The sequence below is a fragment of the Pelobates fuscus genome, chromosome 8, assembly GCF_036172605.1.
Source record: "Pelobates fuscus isolate aPelFus1 chromosome 8, aPelFus1.pri, whole genome shotgun sequence".
NCBI lineage: Eukaryota > Metazoa > Chordata > Amphibia > Anura > Pelobatidae > Pelobates > Pelobates fuscus.
In genome coordinates, this window is record NC_086324.1 from 68531892 (window position 1) to 68557622 (window position 25731).

Here is a 25731-nt window from a genome sequence, read left to right on the forward strand (position 1 = left end):
ACTACAGTTCACTTAGAATGCAAAGCCCAGCACTCCAGGGCTTAGCTCATGAGAGCCATCAACGTTCCTGTTTGGTGGCACTCGGTAAACCCCAAGTAGTTAGACCATACAAAAATATCTTAACTACTCACAATTGGACAGGGCCATGCACTCCTGGCACAAAGGCCACTATAGCTTGCTGTAGTGGTTATGGTGCTTGGAATGTTCCTTTAAAAATGTAAATGAGATAAGATATAATAAGAAAAATGAGATTGCAAAACCTTAAAAAAATAAAATAAAATAAAAAATAGAACTTATTTCCTGCATTACAATAAAGACAGGAGTTCTCAAGCTTAGTTTAGCTTCCATGTAATAAGCAATCTAGTCAAATCTAACTGCTTCCATGTCAGAGGTGTTTGTTAAAACAGACCTGCACACACCCTGTTAAAATGCACTTTAAATTAGTTTTATTTTTTCCATGATGTAACAAACAGTAATTGGTTAAAGCACTGGCCTTTTAAAGGGACACTATCGTCACCAGAACAACTACAGCTTATTGTATTTGTTCTGGTGAGTATAATAAATTTCAGTTTTTTTGCAGTAAACCTTTTTTTTCCCCCACAGAAAATGCAGTGTTTACATTACAGCCTAGGAATGCCTCCACTGGCCACTCCTCTGATGGCTACTAGAGATGCTTCCTTGTGCAGCACTGACATTCAGTGTCTCCACCCTCTGCATGGACACATTGAACTTTCCTCATAGAGATGCATTGATTATTGATTCTATGAGGGAATGCTGATTGGCCAGAGCTGTGTTTGGCTTGTGTTGGCACGGTCTCTGATCTGCCTCCTTGACAGTCTCAGCCAATCCAATGCTTTCCTATGGGAAAGCATTGTGATTGTCTCAGATCACCACTTCTGATGTCAGCAAGCAGGCATATCAGGGGCAGTCAGCACCAGCAGACTGGAATAAAGGTAAGAATATAAGTATTTGAACCCTTCGACTTAGTACTTGGTGGCAAGACCCTTGTTGGCAATCACAGAGGTCAGACATTTCTTGTAGTTGGCCACCAGGTTTGCACACATCTCAGGAGGGATTTTGTCCCACTCCTCTTTGCAAATCCTCTCCAAGTCATTAAGGTTTTGAGGCTGACGTTTGCTAACTCGAGCCTTCAGCTCCCTCCACAGATTTTCTATGGGATTAGGATCTAATACTACTATTGCAAAAGGTATGCCATCAAAGGTGTAATTCTCATCCCTGGGCTACCTTACGGTCTCAAAGGCAACGTAACCAATCTGGCAAATTTCAATGTGAAAAAAAAATGAAAAATGTAACATGCTATATTTGACCCTGTAACTTCCCAAAACACCATAAAACCTGTACATAGGGGGTCCGGTTTTACATGTAAGACATCTCTGAATACAAATATGTGTATTTTATTGCAGTAAAAGCAAAAAGCAAACATTCACAGTTAAAATGTCACGTTAAACTAAAACAAAATTTCTTATTTTTCCCCCCCATTTTTTATTTTATTCATATTAAATGTTTCATAGCTATATATATGATGTTAAATGAAAGTCCTGTTTCCCCAGAATAAAATTATATATAATTATTGTGGGTGCACTTAATATAATAGAGGTGAATTGCGGTTGAACAGACATAGTCAAATTCCAGGTTTTGATCACAATGTGTACACACACACACACACACACACAACGCTGCATTCACAAAAACACTATCCATAAATGCATGCTTGCATTCAAACACCAATACTGCATTAAAAAGTCAATACCACATACAAACAAACCATACTTCATAGAAAACATGAAAATCCAATCAAGTGTAAGCGCTATGAAAATAATGTATCACTCAGTTAAGATGCACTGTACCCCAGTGACACAAACAAGTATACACAAATATAAACCATATTACCATAAAAGCGCGCTAAAACTGGTGATTACAAATCTGCAAATGAACCAAAGATAATATAGTGCAGACTACCTGAATGATATAGTGAGTGTTGGAGAATGATGAAAAAAAAAAAAAAAAAAAAAAACCTCACATGGACCAGAGACCCCTGGCTCTGGGTTTGCTCCACTTGAAAGGGAAAATCCCACACTGTATGGATAAAATCTGTATGAGGTGTTAGTTCTCTGTTTAGCAAGTGTATTGTCAAGATCTTCCCCTCTTCAATTCCTATTAACCTTTTCAATCCCAAGGAACTGTAGTTTAGTGGGATCTCCTTGGTGCTTAATTCAAAATGTGAAGATAAGGAAGGGGTGCTCCCTAAAAACCTTTTTTGATATTCCGTAGGTGTTCTTCAAAGCGGATATGTGTCTGTCTAGTAATTTTGCCTACATATTGTTTCTTACAAGGACAAGTAAGGACATAGATGCAGTTAGTAGTATGACAGGATATTGGGATTAAAAGGGTTAATAGGAATTGGAGAGGGGAAGATCTTGACAAACTTGCTAAACAAGAAATGAGGTGGGTGCTTAAGCTAAAATCGTTATTTTGAGATTTGTCACTCTTTGATTTCTATTGTCCTCACCATGGGTCCACTCTAGAAGTCTTCAAGACGTATATTAATTTGGATGGAATTTAACATGTATGTATTTATTGTTTTTTCCTTCTTTTCTCCTTTTTAAGAACAAGAAAAGTATGCCTGTATAACTTTTTGCCAATTTTGTATATATATGTAGTGCTTATACTTTATGTTCCTTGACACAATATGAGGCGGCCTTATGGATAGACATCACACTGCGATTTTGCTGTTGCTTTAACCCCTTAAGGACTGAGCCAAATGTACACGTTGTGATCAAAACAAAACGTAAACACAAACTTGAATTTGCACTATATGTCTGTTCAGGCGTAATTTGCCTCTTTCATATTATGTGCACCCACACTTATTATATATCATTTTATTCAGGGGAAACAGGGCTTTCACTTAACATCAAATATTTAGGTATAAAAGAATTTAATATAAATAAAATATTTTTTTTAAAATGGGAGAAAACAGGAATTGTTTTAAAAAAATGTTTAGTTCTACGTGAAATTCTAACTGTGAATGTCATAATACAGTTTGCTTTTAGTGCAATAAAATGCACATATTTGTATTCAGCGATGTCTCACGTGTAAAACAGTACCCCCTATGTAAAGGTTTTATGGTGTTTTGGGAAGTTACAGGGTCAAATATAGCATGTTACATTTTTTTGTTTTTTTCACATTGAAATTCGCCAGATTGGTCATGTTGCCTTTGAGAGCGTGTGGTAGCCCAGGAATGAGAATTACCCCCATGATGACAACCATTTGCAAAAGTAGACAACGCAAGGTATTGTAAATGGGGTATGTCCAGTCTTCTTTTGTAGATGTATACATGCTTTTATGTGGGCTCTATCAGCTCTATTTTTTTTTTTCATAATAAACTGTTGAAGATGCTATTCAATTAGGGGTTCCTGCCTCTCTGTCCTATATCACACAGAATCGCTTGATTACAGAGAACACATCATACAGATTTTATCCATACAGTGTGGGATTTTCCCTCTCGTGGAACCTTGCAAACCCAGAGCCATGGGTGATAGGGCTCTGGTCCATGTGAGTTATTTTCCCTCATTCGCCAGAACTCAATATATCATTCAGATAGTCTGCACTATATTATCTTTTGTTCATTTGCAGATTTGTAATCACCAGTTTTAGAACGCTTTTATAGTAACATTGTTCATAGAAAACATGGTTACAGTCACACACACACACAGACACTGCTCAGTGCTACATACAACCCTGCAAGCATGGTAAAATGGTAAAGTCCAGCTGTCAAAGCATTGTTGGAGATGCACGACACATAGTGATCTAACTTCTGGTCAGGCTTGCAATAGGGGCCCCCAAAAAGTTACTGCATCAGGTCCCTTTCTACTTTAGTTCTGCCACTGTGTTGGGGTGGAGGGTGTTACTGCATGCCAGAAAGTTGGCAGGGGGCAGGGTTCAGGGGGCCCAGGCAAATGCTTGCCAAGGATCCGATCCTAAAGATGGCCCGGATTCCCATATCATATTGACAGCCTCTAGTGGCTGGCTGTCAATATGATAGGACCACTGCACCCAGCCCCCTTCATTCAGATGTAGTGGTCTGGGTGACTATAGTGTTCCTTTAGATATATTCAATACACAAGAGGAGCTTTATTGGGTAAAAATGTTCTAATAGCTTTACATGATGAGAAAATAAATAAATTAAAAAAATAAAATGTGCTTTTAAAAACTTTACTTGCATGTATATTTTGTTAGTTATGAGTTTTCTGCTGAATATGTAATTTACATATTGTCACAGAAGCAGTTAAAACAGGATGGAAATTCCCTGAAGAGAGGTTAAATAATTTTTTTATATTATGGTTTCTTAGACAAAAATCTCTTTTATGCAGTCACTCATAGTGGGTACCTTGTGGCTAAAGGTACAGTGAGCTCCAATTTTTGTACAAAAATAAATAATTAAAATGTGATTCAATATTAACAATTTCTCTTGTACTATAAGGCAAGTAAACACACACACACACATGCATACTTTTTCCCCCTGAAGCAGAAAGAAAACAAAACATTGTGGGAAATGACAGATTGACTTCAGGTCCTAACATTCCCAGTCCAATTTTGTTGTAAATAGATTTTTTTTTTTTTTTTTTTTTAACAAACCCAGAAGCAAGAGCTTTGTGAACATGCTTAGAAAGCAAGGCCAAATATTTTATTTTTACAGTGCATGAAACTACAGTGTCCAGTTAAATAGTGATACATTTTAAATGTGGTCTCTAATAAGACTATGGTGAACACCATGTTTATTACGCACATAGAGCTTCATTTAGTTCTGTTCCACCAACTGTAAATATAAAACTTCATTCTCACAAAGGTTTGTATCAATGAACCCGCCACATAAACATTTCTCACCACAACAAATGTTGCTCATAATTTTGTAGACTGAAAGAATAAATGTTAATAAATATATTTTGGTGGGGGGGAGGGTTCCCCAATTTTTTTTTTTTTTTAATTGGGTATCCAGTTAAAAATACATATCACAGTACATCTTGTCCCCTTCTTCCACAAGGCCAAAGCTATGACTGAGGTATCCAGGTGCCTCCAGAATGCAAAACGCCCGACTCGAGTCTGACGCTATATGGACTACTTGCCCATATACAGTTCCACCATATATGGAGATAGGCTCCCTCCACCACAATCTAGATGCACCATGAAACAAATGTGAGATTCTTACTTGTATCAAATGCCAATGAAACAATACTTTGTGTACATTTTTAAAGTGATTTGTAAATTTTGTGAAACTTGAGTTAGCCAATATAATTTGTTTCCAATCAACAACCGTAAACATCGTGCCCAATTCCAGCTCCCACTTACATTGGCCGGGTTATCTAAGAGTGTTGGGTCCATTTGTTAGAGGCATGTGCACATTTCCAAAGTATCAAGGAAATGTTGGATTGGGAGGTGCTTGAAAAATCTTGGGGTGGCACCCCATGTATGATATTTAATATGTTGAAATTAATAAACCATCATAGAGGTCTGCAATGTTAGCGATATACATAGTTACATAGCTGAAAATAGACTTGCATCCATCATGTTCAGCCTCTCTCACATATGTTTTTGCTGTTGATCCAAAAGAAGGCAAAAAAAAAAAAAATTGTCTGAAGCACAGAAAAAAATCCTTCTTGACGCCAAAATAGCAGTCAGATGTCTCCTTGGATCAAGCAGCTATTACCTCACTAATTAGAAATTATATCCCTGTATGTTATGTTTTTGCAAGTATTTATCCAATTGCAGTTTAAACAACTGTATGGACTTTTGTGCCAAGATGACAAGTACAAATCTGGCATCCAGTTCCTCAATGTTTGAACTGGGACTACTCTAGAGAAACCTGACAGATGGCACCTTCTTTGATAATTTATGCCACAGCCAGAGAGCATGCTGTGTTGTGGTCAAGTGTCTGTTCATGAATTGGGTTACATTTAGGCCATATAATGTATGCAACTCATTGAGGATACTGCCACTAAATATACACTTACTGTTTATATTGAGAAGCTGAGCAATAGAATAGTGTTTGTAACAAAGTTGCTGCTTGTGAATATAATGTTAAATTTGGGATGCCCATTCTACTACCCTGTTTTGATCTATACAGGACAGGTAGTGTGACTCTTGTTTTTGTTTGCATTGATAATACCATATGTATGTTGTATGTAGTGATGTCCCGAACAGTTCGCCGGGAACTGTTCGCCGGGAAACATAGCGTGTTTGCGGTCGCGAACACGCGCGATGTTCAGTCCGCCCCCTATTCGTCATCACTGAGTAAACTTTGGCCCTGTACCTCACAGTCAGCAGACACATTCCAGCCAATCAGCAGCAGACCCTCCCTCCCAGACCCTCCCACCTCCATGACGAATAGGGGGCGGACCGAACATCGCGCGTGTTCGCGGTCTATGTTCGCCAGCGAACGGTTTCCGGCGAACTGTTCGGGACATCACTAGTTGTATACAATACAAGTGGGAAACTAAAATGGGCACAGATGAATATATTTTTAACATTAAAAATGTCCATGCTCCATTAAAAAAATTACTACCCCTCTACCCCCACCTCCCCCTTTTTGATTTTTAAATAAAAAGAAGCATTTGGCATCATCATGCTGTGTGCAATAACACTGCAAGTGAAAACCTTAATTTTTTTAATTCAATTTTTGAAGACCCTAGGCATGGTTTTGGACAAACAAACATTGTCATTTCTCAAAAAACATGTTTTACATTGTCAAACTTGGGGTCTGGTTGTACATACTGAAGCTAACATTACAAATAAATATGGAAACAAATACATTTAAAACAGGCCCACCTTTTATAAATATATGGTATCCTATGCAAGACATGCATCAATTTCCTGAACTCTGCAAGGTCACCTTACCTGAATATTTACTTAATATCAAAATGCCAGGGAGATTGTATTGAATACTGATTTTGTCTGAACTATTGTCATTTACCTCGTGTACCTTATTAACAGCACAATAAAAGTTCGAACACATAAAACGCCAGAGAGGTCTGTTGTAGCACATTCCAGAAACATTAAATAGGTGACACCAGTGAAAGGTAAAATGCAGACCACTTTAGTACTCTTTGAATATGGGGGAGGGAGAGATTTATATTATATTATTTTTGCTGACCCATGCTTTTGTCGGTTTAACCTTGCCCACAATTCCTTTGACCATTTTTCCATAGCATCAGAGACAGATATAACTGCTTTCTGTGCCAAGAGCCTGGCACACACGCTACTTCCTGTGTCACTGTAATTGTGACATGGAGTTTTCAGTAAAGATAATAAGGCAGACCGACAATTTCAGTCATGGAGTCATAAGACATACTGCACAAGCAGGTTAATGCTGAACGTAATCTGCAGCGCTTAACAGATAAACTTGTAATACTTTATAGACTGCCTTATAAGGCAGGAGACACTGCTCAAAGCACAACCAGTCTCCAGGGCAGGGGTTAAATGTCGTCTTTTACAACATATACTTTGAAACAAAGGTAAATAAATAATGTGGATGAATCTCACACTGAATGCACAATAAGGTCCAGAAATTACTGCCAGTTATCAGCATTTGATATAACCCTTAGGAAGTCACAGACTACCACTGGGTTTGCCGTATACACCATGTTTTCCTGGGTACATATCACTTCTTCACACTGACAGGGCAGGTCAAGAAAACAAAAGCTGATCTGCAATATGCAGGATTTGTGCAGGGCAGACAATAAATCAAATAAAAGGATCATCACAAAACATTGATAAACGGAATTTCCTGCTGAAGCATGTGAATGGCGCATATTACAGGGGCAGCACTTTTCCTGTACTGTCGATCAGCAAGAGGAGGTGACAGGTGTCCAAAAACAAACAAAACACAACACATAGGGCATCTGGCAACCTGTCACTGAGACCTGGATTACAAGACACAGCCAACGTTCTTACCACATTCTGTGCTTCCTGGCTCAGACAGTCTGAGATATCCTGTATCTCCATGGCTTCCTCTGGGTACTTATCTCATTCACACCAACCAAAGTTTGGATTCCACCTTCTCCAACAAACAAGACTTCCCTAAGGTCATGTGCTTAGCTGGGGGTTTAATCCTAGGCTCTCTCAAGTCTGTCATTAGCTGGCGTCAGCTGTGCAGGAGGAGGGAGGGGGGAAAGCCTTGTTCTGTTCCCTTCCAGACTCAACCTGAGTAGGAGTGGTGAAGGCAGGCTCATAGGTGAGTCACTGACCAAGCAGCCATGCAGGCCTGACACGCACACACTGGCTGGACAGGTAGATGACCTGGCTTGCTGCCTAAGTGCACAGACTCTGCAGGGAGGTGCAGGAACTGTAACTCATGCAACAGTTTCCTCTGTGTGACTCAGCTCCCACCCCTTTCATTAGAGAGTTTACATCACACCTCCCAGGGAGTCTGCACAGCCTTATAATAACAGGCTATGCCTGTACACTGTCAGAACACACTGCTAGTGGCTGCACAGTGCATGAGGCTGGACTTTTTTTTGTATTTATTTTTTTAAACAGATGCACTGTATCATCATTACCTCTCAGTTTACAAAGATCTGTCCACTGTTGCAACACATTTGGAATCTTGGGCTGGTATATAGAACTATGTGAGACTTAGAGTTTGCACATCCACCATGTTTTCCTGTAAACATTCCACCTGCACATGCTCCCAAGCAGTGCATGGAAAGTTCTGCCCTGTTTGTATGTAGGATGTAAATGCTGCAAGAGGGTAATACGTTGCAGGTGGGCATTCCCTCTAATGGCCATTGGAGTAACTAAATAACCTCCATTTGTTTAAATATACATAGGGATTTGGGAAAGAGCACAGGTAACTTTTGTCTTTTTGGTTTTTACTGTATGTATTGGGCGGATGTGTACTATGGTCGTTGCTGCCTCTCAAGCGTAATGGGAGTAAGCACAGGACTTGTTTTAGTTTTTTTTGTATTTGTATTCACTCTTTGTATCACACAGCTATGTTACAATCCTGCTTCCCATCCTCTGTGTTCCATATTAAGGGTTAATAACCATGTAGGGGTGTACTGTATATACTCGAGTATAAGCCGAGTTTTTCAGCACATTTTTTGTGCTGAAAAACCCCAACTCGGCTTATACTCCAATCAGTGTCTGTATTATGGCAATTTATATTGCCATAATACAGACTGGGGGCTGGCAGCGAGCGCTTACCTCTCCTGCAGCTCCTGTCAGCTCCCTTCTCCTCCGCGCCGGTCCGTTCAGCACCTCTGTCAGCTCCCAGTGTAAGTCTCGCGAGAGCTGCGGGGTCATTACACTGTGAGCTGACAGAGGAGCTGCACGGACCGGCGCGGAGGAGGAGGGAGCTGACAGGAGCTGCAGGAGGTAAGTAAACTCTCAGCCAGCCCCCTCCCCCCACTGAACTACCAATGCCACTGGACCCCCAGGGAGTGAGAGCCCCCCTCCCTGCCATGTATCAAGCAGGGAGGGGGGATGGAAAAAATAAATACATAATATTAAAAATAATAATAATTACAACAAATAACAATATAACAAAAAAAATTAAAATAATAATAAAATAAATCATAATATAACAAAAAATGATTAAAACAATAATTAATAAAATAACAATAATCAAAATGCCCACCCCCCACCAACACATACACAAACACACACTGCATCACACACACTCACACTTCATTCATATACACACACTGCATTCATACACACACACTGGACTCACACTGCACTCATACACACACACTGGACTCACACTGCACTCATACACACACACTGCATGCATACACACACACTGCATTCATTATATACACACACTGTAAATAAATATTCAATTAATATAACTTTTTTAGGATCTAATTTTATTCAGAAATTTACCAGTAGCTGCTGCATTTCCCACCCTAGTCTTATACTCGAGTCAATAAGTTTTCCCAGTTTTTTGGGGTAAAATTAGGGGCCTCGGCTTATATTCAGGTCGGCTTATACTCGAGTATATACGGTATATAAAAAAATACCCCTCTCTGTCTCAGAGATATCTTTGCCAGAAGCTCAAGGAAGCAAGATGAATAGTTGGTGTAGGAACCACCTGTCAGCTCTCACTCACCTTGTCGATCTGCCGATGCTAGGATCGGGTAGACTGCCTCAGGGACGCCGGCCACTGTGTGCCCGCCCCTTTTTATGACGTTGCGCACGTGTGCCGTCGTCAGGAGAGCTCTATGCAATAGAGCTCAGCACACATGTACCTTTCGAGGGTGTGGCTATGCTAACCACGCCCCCAACCATAGAAAAGTACCCAGTCTGCCCAGAGCACAATGCCCTGTTGTGGTTCCTAGTGTCACAAGTGTCTCTTTAGCGTGTTTCTGTGTCCTTTGTGATAGTTCTTTGGTTTTGACCCGGCTTGCTCTCAACCTGTTCTGTTTTCTGGCTCCCTTGACTCGGCCTATTGTGAATTTCTGGCTTCTCTTGACATTCCTTTAGTTTTATTCTTTATTCCGACCATTCTAAGGACTGGTTCAGGGACATTCCTTCTGTCTCTATTTTCTCCTGGTGGGTTTACACTCAGCGTGTTGGGTTGTATATTAAGAGGTTTGCCTTGACGTGGCAGGTGAGCATGGCCATTGGAGTAATGAAATAACTTTCATTTGTTTAAATATACGTAGGGATTTGGGAAAGAGCGCAAGAAACCTTTTTTTTTTTTTTTCCCCCTTTGGTTTTTGCTGCAAAATATGAACTATGCATATTGCAATTCAGCACTTTTTCATCCATTGCCCATCTGCATCTAGGATTGTTGTGTCCTTGAAAACTTGCTGGATTATATGTCTGTTATATGTGCACTGTACGCGCGCGACATCACCAGTACAGCTCACTGCAGCGATTGCGTTACAAAAAATATTAGCGCAGTGTCATTGGTTGATGTCATACCTAATTTTGAGCGATTTGCCAAATATAGCGTTTCTCCTGTCCTATCTGCGGCAGCTCGACTAATGCACATCTGCGTTGGCCCATCAGTTTTTAGGCATCGTTGACAATCTGAGAGGGTTGGAGGTGGTTTAGCATGGCCCTCTCATTGTCACCCAAAATATTTCCCCTCCACATTAAAGGGACACTATAGTCACCTGAACAACTTTAACTTAATGAAGCAGTTTTGGTGTATAGAACATGCCCCTGCAGCCTCACTGCTCAAACCTCTGCCATTTAGGAGTTAAATCCCTTTGTTTATGAACCCTAGTCACACCTCCCTGCATGTGACTTGCACAGCCTTCCATAAACACTTCCTGTAAAGAGAGCCCTAGTTAGGCTTCCTTTATTGCAAGTTCTGTTTAATTAAGATTGTCTTATCCCCTGCTATGTTAATAGCTTGCTAGACCCTGCAAGAGCCTCCTGTATGTGATTAAAGTTCAATTTAGAGATTGCGATACAATTATTTAAGGTAAATTACATCTGTTTGAAAGGGAAACCAGTTTTTTTTTTCATGCAGGCTCTGTCAATCATAGCCAGGGGAGGTGTGGCTAGGGCTGCATAAACAGAAACAAAGTGACTTAACTCCTAAATGACAGTGAATTGAGCAGTGAAATTGCAGGGGAATGATCTATACACTAAAACAGCTTTATTTAGCTAAAGTAATTTAGGTGACTATAGTGTTCCTTTAACTGTACTGCAGCAAAGGGACATGGGAAACCCACCGTTTTAAGTCAAACCATTCGAAAATGGTTTTGACATTATCTTGGGAGACAGAGCTCACAGACTATTTACACCATAACCTCTACAATAAACTTTAGGGGGCTTGGGGCTTACTGTGCCGTTTTAAGATAACATGGAAAAACATCCGTTTTATACATCACTGTAGTGCATGCTATTATGAGGTAACAGCAAATATGTTTAGTTTTTGCAGTCTACTGACTTATAAACTACATTGCATTGTACACCCTCTGTTTTATAGACTATCTATAATACAGATACACTGTGCTTTGTTCTATAAATACAGCATTCTCTAATTATTATTATTTGATGTTTCATTAATTAAAAAAAAAAAAAATCACAGATTTCCTTTTTAAAGTGACTCTCTTCCCTCAAAACAACTTCATCTCAGTGAAGTTGTTTTAAGGTCTGGAGTGCCTGGGCATCACGGGTCATGATGGTTGTCACCAGCCCAGTGGTCCTGGGGAAGCCTGGACTGCTCGGGGCAGGGCCACCATTGGGTGAGTATAACTGTACGGGCCCAGTCCCTATACCCCTAGTGTACATATATACTGTGATTATTGATATATATATATATACATTTCAGGTGAGGTGTTTAAATAGTACTATTTAGGATTTAAAATCTCTGTTTAGTTAATAAGCGAGTGCACTGGTTTGTATATATTTTTTATATATATATATATATATATATATATATATGCAGTTGCAGGCCCTGCTGGCTTCCATAGTAAATAGGGGGCCCATCAGATTTCTTGTCCATCCAGCAGCATCCTCTCGCGATCTCCGGAAGCACGCATGCTGGACTCGCAAAACGGGAGTGGAGCTTCTTCTTTCTGCCAAAGGTGGAAATGGAGTCTGGTTCCCCCTCTTCAGCATAAAAGCATTCAGACTCCTTTAATGACCCCCTTCCCTTCCCACAGGTAAGCAGCAAAGAGGGGAGAAAAATATTTTACTTTTGTTTTTGCCTCCATTTTTCATGAACTCAAATATCTAAGATTTTTTCTATGTACACAAAAGATCTATTTCTCTGAAATATTGTTCACAAATCGGTGTTAGTGAGCACTTCTCCTTTGCTGAGATAATCCATCCACCTCACAGGTGTGGCATATCAAGATGCTGAAAAGGAAGCATGATTATTGCAGAGGTGTGCCTTAGGCTGGCCACAATAAAAGGCCACTCTAAAATGTGCAGTTGTAACGTATTGGGGGAATCCAGGAGGGTTTGAAAACCAGTATCTGATGTGACCATCATTTGGCTCACGCAGTGCAACACATCTCCTTTGCATAGAGTTGATCAGGTTGTTGATTGTGGAATGTTGGTCCACTCCTCTTCAATGGCCGTGCGAAGTTGCTGGATATTGGCAGCACCTGGAACACGATGTTGTATACACTGATCCAGAGCATCTCAAACATGCTCAATAGGTGACATGTCCGTTAATTATGCTGGCCATAGAAGAACTGGAATGTTTTCAGCTTCCAGGAATTGTGTACAGATCCTTGCAACATGGGGCCGTGCATTATCATGGTCGTGGCTGAATGGCACAACAATGGGCCTCAGGATCTCGTCACGGTATCTCTGTGCATTCAAAATGCCATCAAAAAAATGCACCTGTGAGGGGGCGGAGCCTGACCTGCGAGCTGTGCGGACGCGTCTGCCATGAGCTCCCGCCGAGAGGGCACAAACCGGGGCAAAAGCAGTGGCTTCCCAGCCCAAAACTACTCAGGGGTACATCCTCCACGTCGGGGGTACCCTCCGGAACCAACGCTGCCACCCCGGAGCCCGTCGAGGCCAGGAACACGGAGACACAAATGCGGCCTACTGCGGCTGAAGCCAGGGAGAGGCGGGCGCTCTCCTCGGCACGAGAGCCCTTCAGCGACTACCCTCCGAGCTACCCCCCCCCACCCCCCACTGAACCGGCGGGGGGTATCCCGGTCCACCCCAAACACAACGGCCAGGCAGGAGACCTGGCCACAAGCCATATTGGGGTATCTGAACCACGAGGCAAAGCCAAGATGGCCGCCCAGCACACGCGCAGACCATCAAGCCACCCAGGTCCCCTATGGAGGCATTCGACAGCCTATGCGCAAGCTTCAAGGATACCCTGCTGAGCAGAGGAGCGACCTACCGCCAAGCAGAGTTACTAATAGCCAAGTGGATATGACCAGCAGCACGGCGCAGCTATTATAAGCAGACGCCACGAGCATCCAAAATGGCTGTCCGACAATACAGGTACCAGCGGGCCCAGAGACAGAAAATGGCGGCAGGCATGCTGGGCGCACGCTCCCACCTGCAAATCAAACCACCCGGGATTACAAAGCAAATGACGCAAACCAATACCTCACCTCTCCACCACCTCGGCATCCAGCGCAGAAAGAACCGACTATACGCAAAAATACATGCAACACCACAGACCTCGAGGCAACGTACCCCACGAGATAATGCTGGACCCAGCTCCAGAAGCGACACCAGCAAGCCAAGGGGCGACAATGGTGAGACAGAGAGGGACAACATCCGGGACTTACCAGCACTAGGTATAGGCTGAGGCACCCATTATGCCGCCCTACACAGGCATCCTTCACCTGGACTGCGCCGAGCCCTCTTAAAAGACAAAGCATCCGGACCCAGATGCCTCATACATTCCCCACGCAGACTATAAACCCATACCATTTACCTGTGATCAACATGATCTCAATGGCTACGCTTGTTCCTAGCAGTTTAGCACTTAGTAATTCTCAGTTGTGCCACAGGGCAACCCTGTACAGAGAGATTAGTGATGTTAACCGACCCTTCTCTTCCTGGACATTTGTGGGTACTTGAGACTGACTATACGAAGGGGGTGAGAAATTAATTAGATGGCATGAACGCTCTCCTCCTCAACGAAGCATTGTTCTATGCCCTTATAGCCTAGCATGTTTCATAACTAAGTGCCACTCTCAAACATATTGTTTAACATTTAATTTTCTCTTCTTGGTATTTTTATAAGCCTGTTTCACAAGCCTGTTTTATAAGCCTGTTTTATACTTTGTCCAAGCTTTTAAGTTTACTGCGATGGACTTTACCGCAATACAGTGCCCCACACTAGACACTCACAAGTTTAGCCTGCTTACCCTATTGTCACTTTTTGGTTTAATCGTTTCCCAATGCCAGCAACATGGCATAGTGCTACACCAAGAATATAAAAGTGGCTGCAGCCTTATGGTAGTAACCTTTAAAATTTAATATATCTGTTTCGATAAGCGACATAACAGAAAAAAAAAAGTGGCATTACTGTACAAGGAAGTGTATTTATCAGATGCAAATGTTGTATTAACCCCATTTTGTGAACAAACCGTACATTATCCTTTTCTCTTCTGTATCCCATCTCATATGCCGCAATAAAACAAAGATTGACAAAAAAATGCACCTGTGTTTGTTGTCCATAACATACACCTACCCATACGATGAGCCACTTGATCCACAACGTTAACATCAGCAAACCGCTCACCCAAACAACGCCATACATGCCATCTACCATGTACAGTGAAAACTGGGTGTCATGGTTCTGATCAGGTCAGACAAGAGACTTTTGCTGGGGTTGACTTCAGGTAGGTTGAGTTATTAGACATGGTTAGACAAAGGTAACAATAAGAATAACAAGAGAAAGAGGGAAAAGGTATAAAAAAGACAAAGGGAGAAAGCAGAACCTAGAAACAGAATTACAGGTGAGTATGAAAATAGAAGTTTAGGCAATATTCCCCAAAATAGGTTTACAAGAGACAGGGAAACAATTGGATAAAACTAAACCGGAATATAAAGGATAAAGTAAAACAGGTTATGGCAGCAATTGAGGTGATCAGCCTCTTTGGTTTCTAATCAGAACTGCAGTTTTAGGGTGTTTGAGGATACTTGCAAATAATAAGCATGTCTATAATATCCAGGCAGGTTGGGAGGAAATCAATATGAAAACAAAGGCCAGTATAGAAATAAAGCAGGGGGTTTGGATGAATCAGCATGGTTAAAGGTAAGCAAGAGTGGAGTAGGTCTTCTTTAGAAAGAGCCAGGAGCAGAAGACATGTCAGGTTTCAGAACACAACTTCTCTCACAATGTAAAGGCAGTTTGATTTTAGTCGGGGGTGGCCTTCTATAGCAGATATAAATCATGCTTTGCAGGCAGTACACACGATCCATGGGGCCCCGGTGCGAAAATGTATCCGTCCGTCAACCCTCCCCCCCCCCCCCCCCCCCCCGGCACTTACTCTGCGCGGGCCAGGGCCGCAACACATGGTGTCGGGTACCTGGTCGCAGGGCTGCTACCGGGGTATGTACGCCAGTGTATGCAGATACAGATACACTTAAAGGATCGCTATAGGCACTCAGTTCACTTCAACTCAATGAAGTGGTCTGGGTGCCAGGTCCCTCTAGTTTTAACCCTGCAGCTGAAATTGCTATGTTTCACTGAGGGTTAATCCAGCCTCTAGTAGCTGTCTCACTGACAGCCGCTAGAGGCGCTTCCGCGATTCTCACTGTGAAAATCACAGTGAGACGATGACGCTGGACGTCCATAGGAAAGTATTGAGTAATGCTTTCCTCTGGGCGGTTTGAATGTGCGTGTTCACATGCGCATTCGGAGCTGAAAGGCAGATCGGGGCAGAGAGATCCCCAGCGCCAAGGGAGCCCAGCGCTGGAGAAAGGTAAGTGCTGAAGGGGTTTTAACAACACACACACTCTCTCACGAACAGACGCATACACACCAGCTAAGAGACACACACATTTACTGACAGACACACACTCAGTGACAGACATACATACACTTTCACTGACAAACACACACAAACTAACACACAACACACAGTAACACACACGGTAGCACACACACACAAAAACTAACACACTCACTAGCAGACACACACTCAGTAAAAAAATTAATCCCCCAGCCTCCCTACCTTTGGGAGTGCTGAGGGGATTCCAGATTTCCCTGGGGTCCAGTGGAGCTGCTGGGCGGCCAGTCCTGCAGGTGGCGAGGGAGCACTGATCCTCCTATTCAGCTCCCTTGCGCGCTGCTTACTGATGCCGGAGCCGGAGTGACGTCATATTCCGGCTCCGGCATCACTGTGGTGCGCGAGGGAGCTGGGCATAGAGCACTCAGCGGATAATGCTCCCTCGCGCGCCTGCCCGCCCGGTGACACCACTGCCAGCCTCAGGGGGGCCCTGAGGTGGCCAGCTCCTGGCCCCCCCGGGAGAAGAGGCTGCCAAACTGGCATACATAACCAGTTTGCAGGGCGGCCGGGCCCCCCTGGTCACAGCTGTGAACCCTGCGACCGCAGTATGTACGCCAGTGTATGCAGGTGAGAGAGACTGAGGTGGCAAGTGGCTAGGGAGGCTACCAGTGGCTAGTAGTGGCTAGGGAGGCTAGTGGTGAAAACTGGAACTGTATGAAACAAAACAGAAGAAATGAAACATGTTCCTGGTTGTTAGGATAGGATCACCGGACTCATCCGTGAAGAGAACACCTCTCCAAAGCTCCAGAAGCCATTGAATTTGAGCGTTTGCCCACTCAAGTTGGTTACGACAACGAACTGCAGTCAGGTCGAGACCCTGATAAGGACAACGAGCATGCAGATGAGCTGCCCTGAGACGGTTTCTGAGAGTTTGTGCAGAAATTCTTTGGTTATGCAAACCGATTGTTGCAGAAGCTGTCCAAGTGGCTGGTCTCAGACGATCTTGGAGGTGAAGATGCTGGATGTGGAGGTCCTGGGCTGGTGTGGTTACCCATGGTCTGTGGTTGTAAGGCTGGTTGGATGTACTGCCAATTTTTCTGAAACGCCTTTGGAGATGGCTTATGGTAGAGAAATGAACATTCACTTCACGGGTAACAGCTCTGATGGACATTCCTGCCGTCAGCGTGCCAATTGCACGCTCCCTCAAAACTTGCGACATCTGTGCTGTGTGATTAAACTGCCCATTTTAGAGTGGCCTTCTTTTGTGGCCAGCCTAAGGCACACCTCTGCAATAATCGTACTGTCTAATTAGCATCTTGATATGCCACACCTGTGGGGTGGATGGATTATATCCGCAAAGGAGAAGTGCTCACTAACACAGATTTAGACCGATTTATGAACAATATTTGAGTGAAATAGACCTTTTGTATACATAGAAAAAGTCTTAGATCTTTGAGTTCAGCTCATTAAAAATGGCGGCAAAAACAAAAGTGTTGCGTTTAGAATTTTGCTCAGTGTGTGTGTGTGTGTGTGTGTGTGTGTGTGTGTATATATATATATATTTTTTACATTAAAAAAGAAAATGCTTCCTTCCCAAAAAGTCCCTATTGTACACCAGAAATGAATTATACATCCACTACACACACACAGCACAAACTACACATACCTCACACAAATAAACACACTGCATCCACTTTACTTTACTCAAGGGTGGGCAGATTCGGGGAAGAGCCCTGTAGGCCCAGGCCTTGAGCTGTGTAAGGGGCCCCAAAATATCTAATGACCGCCCAGATTACTAATAAGAATTTATGCAGCTAAAATGTAAATTAGAACAAGAGAATGTATCTCATTCACACATACTGATATCTAAACACATTTATTGTAATTTAAAGACACATTATTGGGGGTATTATTGCTGTGAAGCTTTGTTATATACTGTGTGATGCACATATCCTTGCACTCCGATCTGTTTTTTTTGTTTTTTAAGGAACCCTCAACACATACACACAGCACTTCAGCTTTATGTGTATGTCAGTATATACTTATTTCAATAGCCGTTTATAAATTTACAGACTTTCTATTTGAAATCTGCACCAGACGTAAATGAATTTTAACTGTGACAAGCAAATCATTCCCGTTAATTTCTGACCACACAAATCGATCAATCCCGGATTTACGTAATTCATTCAGGTGTACATTAACATGAATTTGATTTATTAATTGCAGGTGAAATTTATTTGTTTAAGGGTAGTAGGAGTTGGCACCCAGACCACTCCAATGGGCAGAAGTGGTTTGGGTGCCTGGAGTGTCCCTTTAATAAATAATTGCAAAAAAAACTAATTCACAGCCGGGGAAGTTATGTTCTGCGTCCGTTAGCTCCACAGAGTAAAGAGAAGTGGAAGGAGCACTCTGCTAGGGCACGCCTGCCTTCTCTCCATGTCTGTGGACTCCCAGCTAGCCTACATTGATGAAAGGAAAACTTGAGACTCAAAATAAGAGGCTTTGTCATTTCCCTGGCACAAGAAAAAGGGGAGGGGCTTGCAAAGACTGCAGACAAGAGATCTGCAGCTTTTGCAAGTCATTTTTATATATATCAACCAGAGGAAAAGATGCATAAGTAAATGCATGCATGTTTTCATTGGGAGAATATCTACTAAATAATTGTATTTATTTTTTTGTTTGAACAATGGAGTATTCCTTTAAATCTAGCCCTCTATTATTTATGCATATCTATTTCATCCCATGTTGAACGTACTGTTCCCTCAATCACATTTTATGCCAGGTTTTGACTGGTATTTGTGCAGTTTGGGAGACTGGCAGACGTTTCTGAGTCATGTTGGGTTTTTTTAAGTGCCAGGTAAGAATGCATGCATACTGTTCTTTGTAATATGCTCAAAATACATATGCCAGCAGTAACACCCTTTATCTTCCTGGTTTCTGGAGTTTGTCAAAGCCTGGCGTAAATGGGATGCAGACAATCCTCAGAGTTTTGTCTATTTATAAACCTTTCAGAGTCAGGCACGGGGTGGTTGATGACTGCCACAGACACACCCGCTTCCTAGTTATTTTTATACATGCTGTTTTTTGTTTCTTTTAATTGGCTTGGAAACAGACAGGGGAAAAAATTAACAGCGATTCCATACACACACAAAAAAATCATAGGCAAAAAAAAAAAAAAGAATAATAAAAGTGAATGATAGAAACTAATCATTGTGGTAAAGAGCTATACATCAAACAATGCAACATAAACCTAGTCAGTTAGGTCATTAATGACAGAACAGACTGTCGGAAACCAATAACTTTGTGTTTTCATTTTGTCTATTTCGGCCTAAAATTTAAATTATCTTTGAATTATTATTATTATTTATAAAGTCCCAAAGTATTTATCAGCGTATATACTATTCCTCACAATTGTAATCTTTTTTTTTTTTCTGCGAGAACGTTGTTGATATTTTAATGTCTTATGAGGTAAAGCGGGCCCTGCTTAAAATAGCTCACAATCTTCTAATACAGTATTTTAATATCTTGCATTCATTAGTGTTGTATAATACTTGTTTAACTTGCTATATATGTAGTGTTAATGCCTGCAGAATATGACTAAACCCTAACATTTTCTTGGTAAAAGCAGCTCTGTCACACTTCCCCCAAAATATAAGATTTCATAAAGATACAATCTTTATGAAATCCTTACATTGAGTGTTTTTGAATTTCACTGACATGTCAGCGCAGTCAAAAGATATCAGATGACAAAGTCGGGACTTTGCAGTCAAGTTTTGACATTTCCCCCTGCCTTCACTAGTGACAGCTGTGAGGAAGAAGGCATTACCTATGGCGACTCCTGCAGTTTTGTTAGAAATTCAGCACTTTCAGACTAAGCACCAGGAGCTGAAGAGGAGCCACCATACCGACATGGCATCTGCCGCAAGGGACAGCATCAGGTAAATAGAACAATGCATGCTTTCCCTGGGCCACCACAGTGCAAGCGTGAAAGTCAACATGGGTGTGTTTGTAAATTATGCAAAGACCCCAGGAGGTGACAGAGGTTCTTCAAATCTTGTATGCTTGCATTCAAACACTAACAGCACACACAAACACACCCCTACATTTACACAAACATACTCCATACAAAAACATTCTTACATTCAAACACACAAACAGTACTAAATACAACCCTGCAAGCATGGAAAAATGGTAGAGCCCCAGTTGGGTGGGGGGCAGAGTCCAGGGGGCCCAAGCAAATGCTTTCCCAGGATCCAATCAATATTAAAGATGGCCCTGGCACAGGCCTTGCCTGTACCACGGTGTCTGATCCTGTGAGTACTTTCTTAGATTGTCGAAAATGTATTTAACCCCTTAAGGACACATGACATGTGTGACATGTCATGATTCCCTTTTATTCCAGAAGTTTGGTCCTTAAAGGGTTAGAACCAGTTACCCAGAACTGGTAATATTAGATTGCATTCAAGTCATCCTACCTGCTGTCACAAGAAAATCAGTTCTGGAATGCTGGATACAATTTTATATTTTTGTCATTTATTCTGCACGGACTAGTTGGAATCAAAGAAAAACTTATATATATATATATATTGTATTTATTTTTTTTAAATTGGGCAACCGTTTATCAGTTCCTTATAACTAACACTAAAATAAAAAAGAAGCATTATTTTTTTTTTTAAAATTGGCATTTATATCAATGCCTCAAGAATGTCAACCTCCGTGGTTTTATTTTGACCTATATGTTGGGCTAGCCAGATTACTTGCAAATGCATAGCTAAAATGTTGATTCTATTTTATTTTATTGACTTCCTCAGTCTAGTATTCTGCATCTATGGATGGGGAATTCTATGACAACACATTTGAATGAGAAATAAACGAACATGTGACATCATACAAATATGTGTGCTCAGTAATTCTCTTCTAGAAAGCAGGAGGGGGGGATCAAGATTGGCTGAGGACCTTCAGCCATGTCTGAGACATCAAGGAAAATAAACTTGCAGAGTTTAGTGTTTTTAAACATGTTATTTGCATAATGCATTCAAATCTGCATGATAGCTGCATGCAGGAATGTCCCTTTAACAGGTTGATTACAGAACCGGGTCCATAGCTGCGTTTGGTGATGTCATTAGCGCCCATATAAGGCCAGGTTAGGAGTTGTGTATAAACATGATTGAAATTAGCTCAGAGCCGCCAGCAAGGCATGGGAGAGATTACATTGGCACTCATCCACTAAATTTAACTCCCAGACTACCAAAGAAACCTGTCAATTATGAAATTGTTCCTTCATTTGGAGGAAATGCAGATAATTAAAGGGACACTCCAAAACCCCCCAAAAAATAAATTATTTTCTATACCCCAATGAAAACAAGCTTGCATTTGATTACGCATAATTTTGATTGGGGAATTTCAAAAAACGTTTGCAAAAACTGCAGATCTCTTGTTTGAAGTCATTGCAAGCCCTCCCCTTCTAACTCTGCCCAGATCTCTGTAGCTGTCCAATCACAGACCTCCCAATGCAGCTCAATGAGAAGTCTGGCGCTCTGGGCAATTACTGCCTCTTGAATTTAGTTACACTTTGCCAAACAACCATTAAGTAACAGGACCTGTGATCTTGATTGACAGTTAGGGGTTTGTAACAAGGTTAATTTATAAAAGTAACAATTTCTATTTAAATCTGCACTTTATGTAAAATAAAACAAAGAGGACACACTCAGGGCCAGCCTTAGGGGTGTGCGAGCTGTGCCGCCGCACAGGGCGCCATGGTGCAGGGGGCGCCCTGCGGCCGCATAGCTCACACGGCATGTCTGTTAGCCGCAATGCTAACAAGACATTTGCCTTGGGCGGCATTTTCCAGGGGGCGGCAAAAAAAGCCGCCCCCAAATGCCCAAGGCAAATGTCTTGTTAGCCTTGCGGCTAACAGACACGCCTGGCTGCTGGGCGGTCGGGCGGCGCTGGCGGGCGGCTGGCGAGGGAGCACTTCCTCTGAGCTGTATGCTCAGCTCCCTCGCGCGCCGCAGAGTGAGGCTGGGAGCCGGAATATGACGTCATATTCCGGCTCCCAGCCTCACTCTGCAGCGCGCGAGGGAGCTGAGCATACAGCTCAGAGGAAGTGCTCCCTCGCCAGCCGCCCGCCCAGCCCAGCAGCCACTGGACCACCAGGGAGGAAGAGATACCCCCCAGCATTCCCAAAGGTAAGGAGGCTGGGGGGGGTCTAAATAAATGTAAAAAAATGTGTTAATGTGGGTGAGTGTGTGTGTATGTTAATGTGTCTGTGTGTGTATGTTAGTGTGTGTCTGTTAGTGTGTGTTAGTGTGTGTGTGTGTGTGTGTGTGTTAGTGTGTGTGTGTATGTTAGTGTGTGTGTGTTAGTGTGTGTGTGTGTGTGTGTGTGTGTGTGTGTCTGTTAGTGTGTGTTAGTGTGTGTGTGTGTGTGTGTGTGTGTTAGTGTGTGTGTGTGTTAGTGTGTGTGTGTGTTAGTGTGTGTGTGTGTTAGTGTGTGTGTGTATGTTAGTGTGTGTGTGTGTGTGTGTGTGTGTGTGTTAGTGTGTGTGTGTGTGTGTATGTTAGTGTGTGTGTGTGTGTGTATGTTAGTGTGTGTGTGTGTGTGTGTGTGTGTGTATGTTAGTGTTAGTGTGTGTTAGTGTGTGTGTGTGTGTGTGACTGTCTGCGTGTGTGTGTGACAGGGTGTGTGGGAAGGGGTAAGGAGCGGGGGACGGGAAGGGGGGGCGCTGTGAAGATTTTTTGCACAGGGCGCCCAAATGCCTAAGGCCGGCCCTGGACACACTCGTCACAATTCAAGCACTTCAAGTGCACGTGTTAACCAATTACTGCACATGATGTATGTTAGGAATTGTGGGATGATGCATGTTGGGAATTGTGGGATGATGCACATGATGCATGATGTGTATTGTGGTAAGAGGAAAAAAAAACTAAATAAATCTGCAATAATATTACAAATTTACAATGGATGGCAACTTGGGTTGTATAAATGGAATCTTATTTCCCATAATGTGGCACCATTTCATTTTTTTCATGACCGGTACAGTTTACTCTATACTTCCCTTTGAAGTAGGAATCTCAGAAAACAAAAATAATTAATGGATGCAAATCTGCTTCTTTCATCTGGGCTTTATAGAGGCACTCACACATAGGTTATAGAATATAAGACATATTAATATTTTATTAAAACATAATTTTATTTTGAACTTCAAAGGGGCCATTTAAGGACTGTATATTATGACTACATCACATTGCAGTGGTTATGGTACAAGGACTTTTAGGGTGCTGAGCCTTATCAAACCTTTTTAAAACCCCTATTTTTTTTTAAAAAAAAAATTTAAACCCTAGAAGGCAAAAGTAGAAACCTGTCCTTTTTGTCAATATACTGTACAGAGAACCCATTCACGTTACAGTCCTAAATGTAAAAGGAAAAGTGTTATTAGCACCTTACATTATTATTGTGGCTCTGCCTCAATGATGACGTCAGTGCACACCCATCATTTAATTGCCCTGCGATTTAAGACCTGTGCTGTGAGTGTGTGCGTACAAAGAAATGTTAACCAATCGCCTCAGAGTGCAACAATTGCTTTTTGTAAAAAGCCTAGTTTAAAATTATCTAATAGAAAAAAAATAATACATAAAACATTAAATTATTTTATGGTATAATAAAATGCATGTAATAAAGGATTACTTCAACTCCACTTCTATTTTAAAATTTTGTACATACTGAGATCTATAAGTCTGGAACATTAGGCTACCTAACGTGTATTCTGTGCATATTTTGCGTGTGTCAAAACCAGACATTTTGAGCTTTTTTATAATATATCACAAGTGAACAACTTATAAAGTTATGGGAGCGCTATAACAAGAGGGTTATCTTACCCTTTTTGTAATGTGGATAAATGGGAACTCACTACAGCAGCATATGAAAAATAAAATACAATGTACAGTGCAGATGGTAATAACACCAGGTGAAATGAGAAACAAGGTTATGGTTCACTCACATGGAATGGAGCCTGAATATGTTGCACTCTTAAAGGCAGCACTCCACCTTGCTACAGGGAGAATATTCCACTTTCAGGGCAAAAACTGAAAACTGATAATCGTGCAATATGCTTTTTTACAGGGTATAGGTGAGGTAAACGGTTAAGCTCACCTTAATTAGAGCCTTATGGATCCCTGACTCTAAAGTTTAAAGGCATGGTGTCACTTTGTGGGGTGACACTACACCAACTGCAAACCTGGAACCTGGATACAAGTAACACTGCCATATGTGCTTGAATAACCGTTTATACAATCACATAGAAAATATAAAAACAATAAAAAGTGCACTTAACAGAATATTAATCTGTTAAAAATCTGCCAAAACATATTTTGCTGGTTCAGCTTCTTCAGTTAGCAATAAATGTCCAGATAAACAGTCTCATTTTTAAGCGATCGTGTCAAATATTCCAGAGCCTGCAAGGTAAAGCATTTGTGTCCCCGCCTCCCTCTACCAATGCTTGTTTTTTTGTTTTTGTTTTTTTATTTCACCCAATCTCCATCCCTTGGCTGGCTCAGAGTGCATGCATGAGCTCTGAGCTGGCGAAACAGCCCAATCAGTCTTCTGTATGAGAAGCCATTGATTGGACCATCCTGGCTGACTTTGGGTGTAGGTGGCTTTAATGCTAAATATTGTTGGGAACCTAGTGAATAGTGCCCAGTCGTGCCTTTTACATAGAACATATATGCTTTAAAAATAGGAATGGAGTAACCTTTTAATAAAATAGCTATATACTTTTTAAAAGACATAACAGAGCAGCACAAATCATGTGTATGGGATACACTTTCCATCTTTGTTATTAGTGCTCTACAGTAGCAGGAAACCGATCATTATAATAACAATACAAATGGCGGAAAGGGAAAAAAGGAACAATATATACAGTCGCAGAATTCTAAGTAAACAGGGAGATGGCTTTAGTCATCAATGGAGTTCTATGGGGTCAATTTGCTAGCTTTTTTGCTAAGGTAAATCATTAAATGAATAATATTCAGAAGTCCGCTGCTGTTCTGTGCTATTTATTAGTTCATCTAATAGACTAACTTTGGAGCATAGCTAAAATATGCACACATTTTTTCATTTTTTTTATTTTTAATGTTTCTTTTGTTTCTGGTCGGATGTATAGGTATACACACTTAGTAAACAGAACTAAAGCTCTACCTTAAATGGTATCCTATTAATGCCACACACTCACCCATATCTGAATTAGGTAAGAGTACATGTATTAAATTAGCCAAAAACAAAATATATACAAATAAGGTAAAAATGAGGTTCCAGC

At 41.5% G+C, this 25731-nt stretch overlaps 1 protein-coding gene across 15 annotated transcripts in view; it reads right to left on the minus strand.

Annotated features, from left to right (window-relative positions):
- LRRFIP1 (LRR binding FLII interacting protein 1) overlaps positions 1 to 25731 on the minus strand; it is a 153910-nt gene that overhangs the window by 87466 nt on the left and 40713 nt on the right. The window contains exon 1 of one of the 15 annotated variants that reach the window (XM_063429985.1): positions 7969 to 8371. The exons of the other annotated variants lie outside the window; for them this stretch is intronic. Coding sequence (XP_063286055.1) covers positions 7969 to 8019 — 51 coding nt within the window. The 5' untranslated portion in view covers positions 8020 to 8371. Of the gene's footprint in view, positions 1 to 7968; positions 8372 to 25731 lie in introns of those variants that run through there. 15 annotated transcript variants of the gene reach the window in all.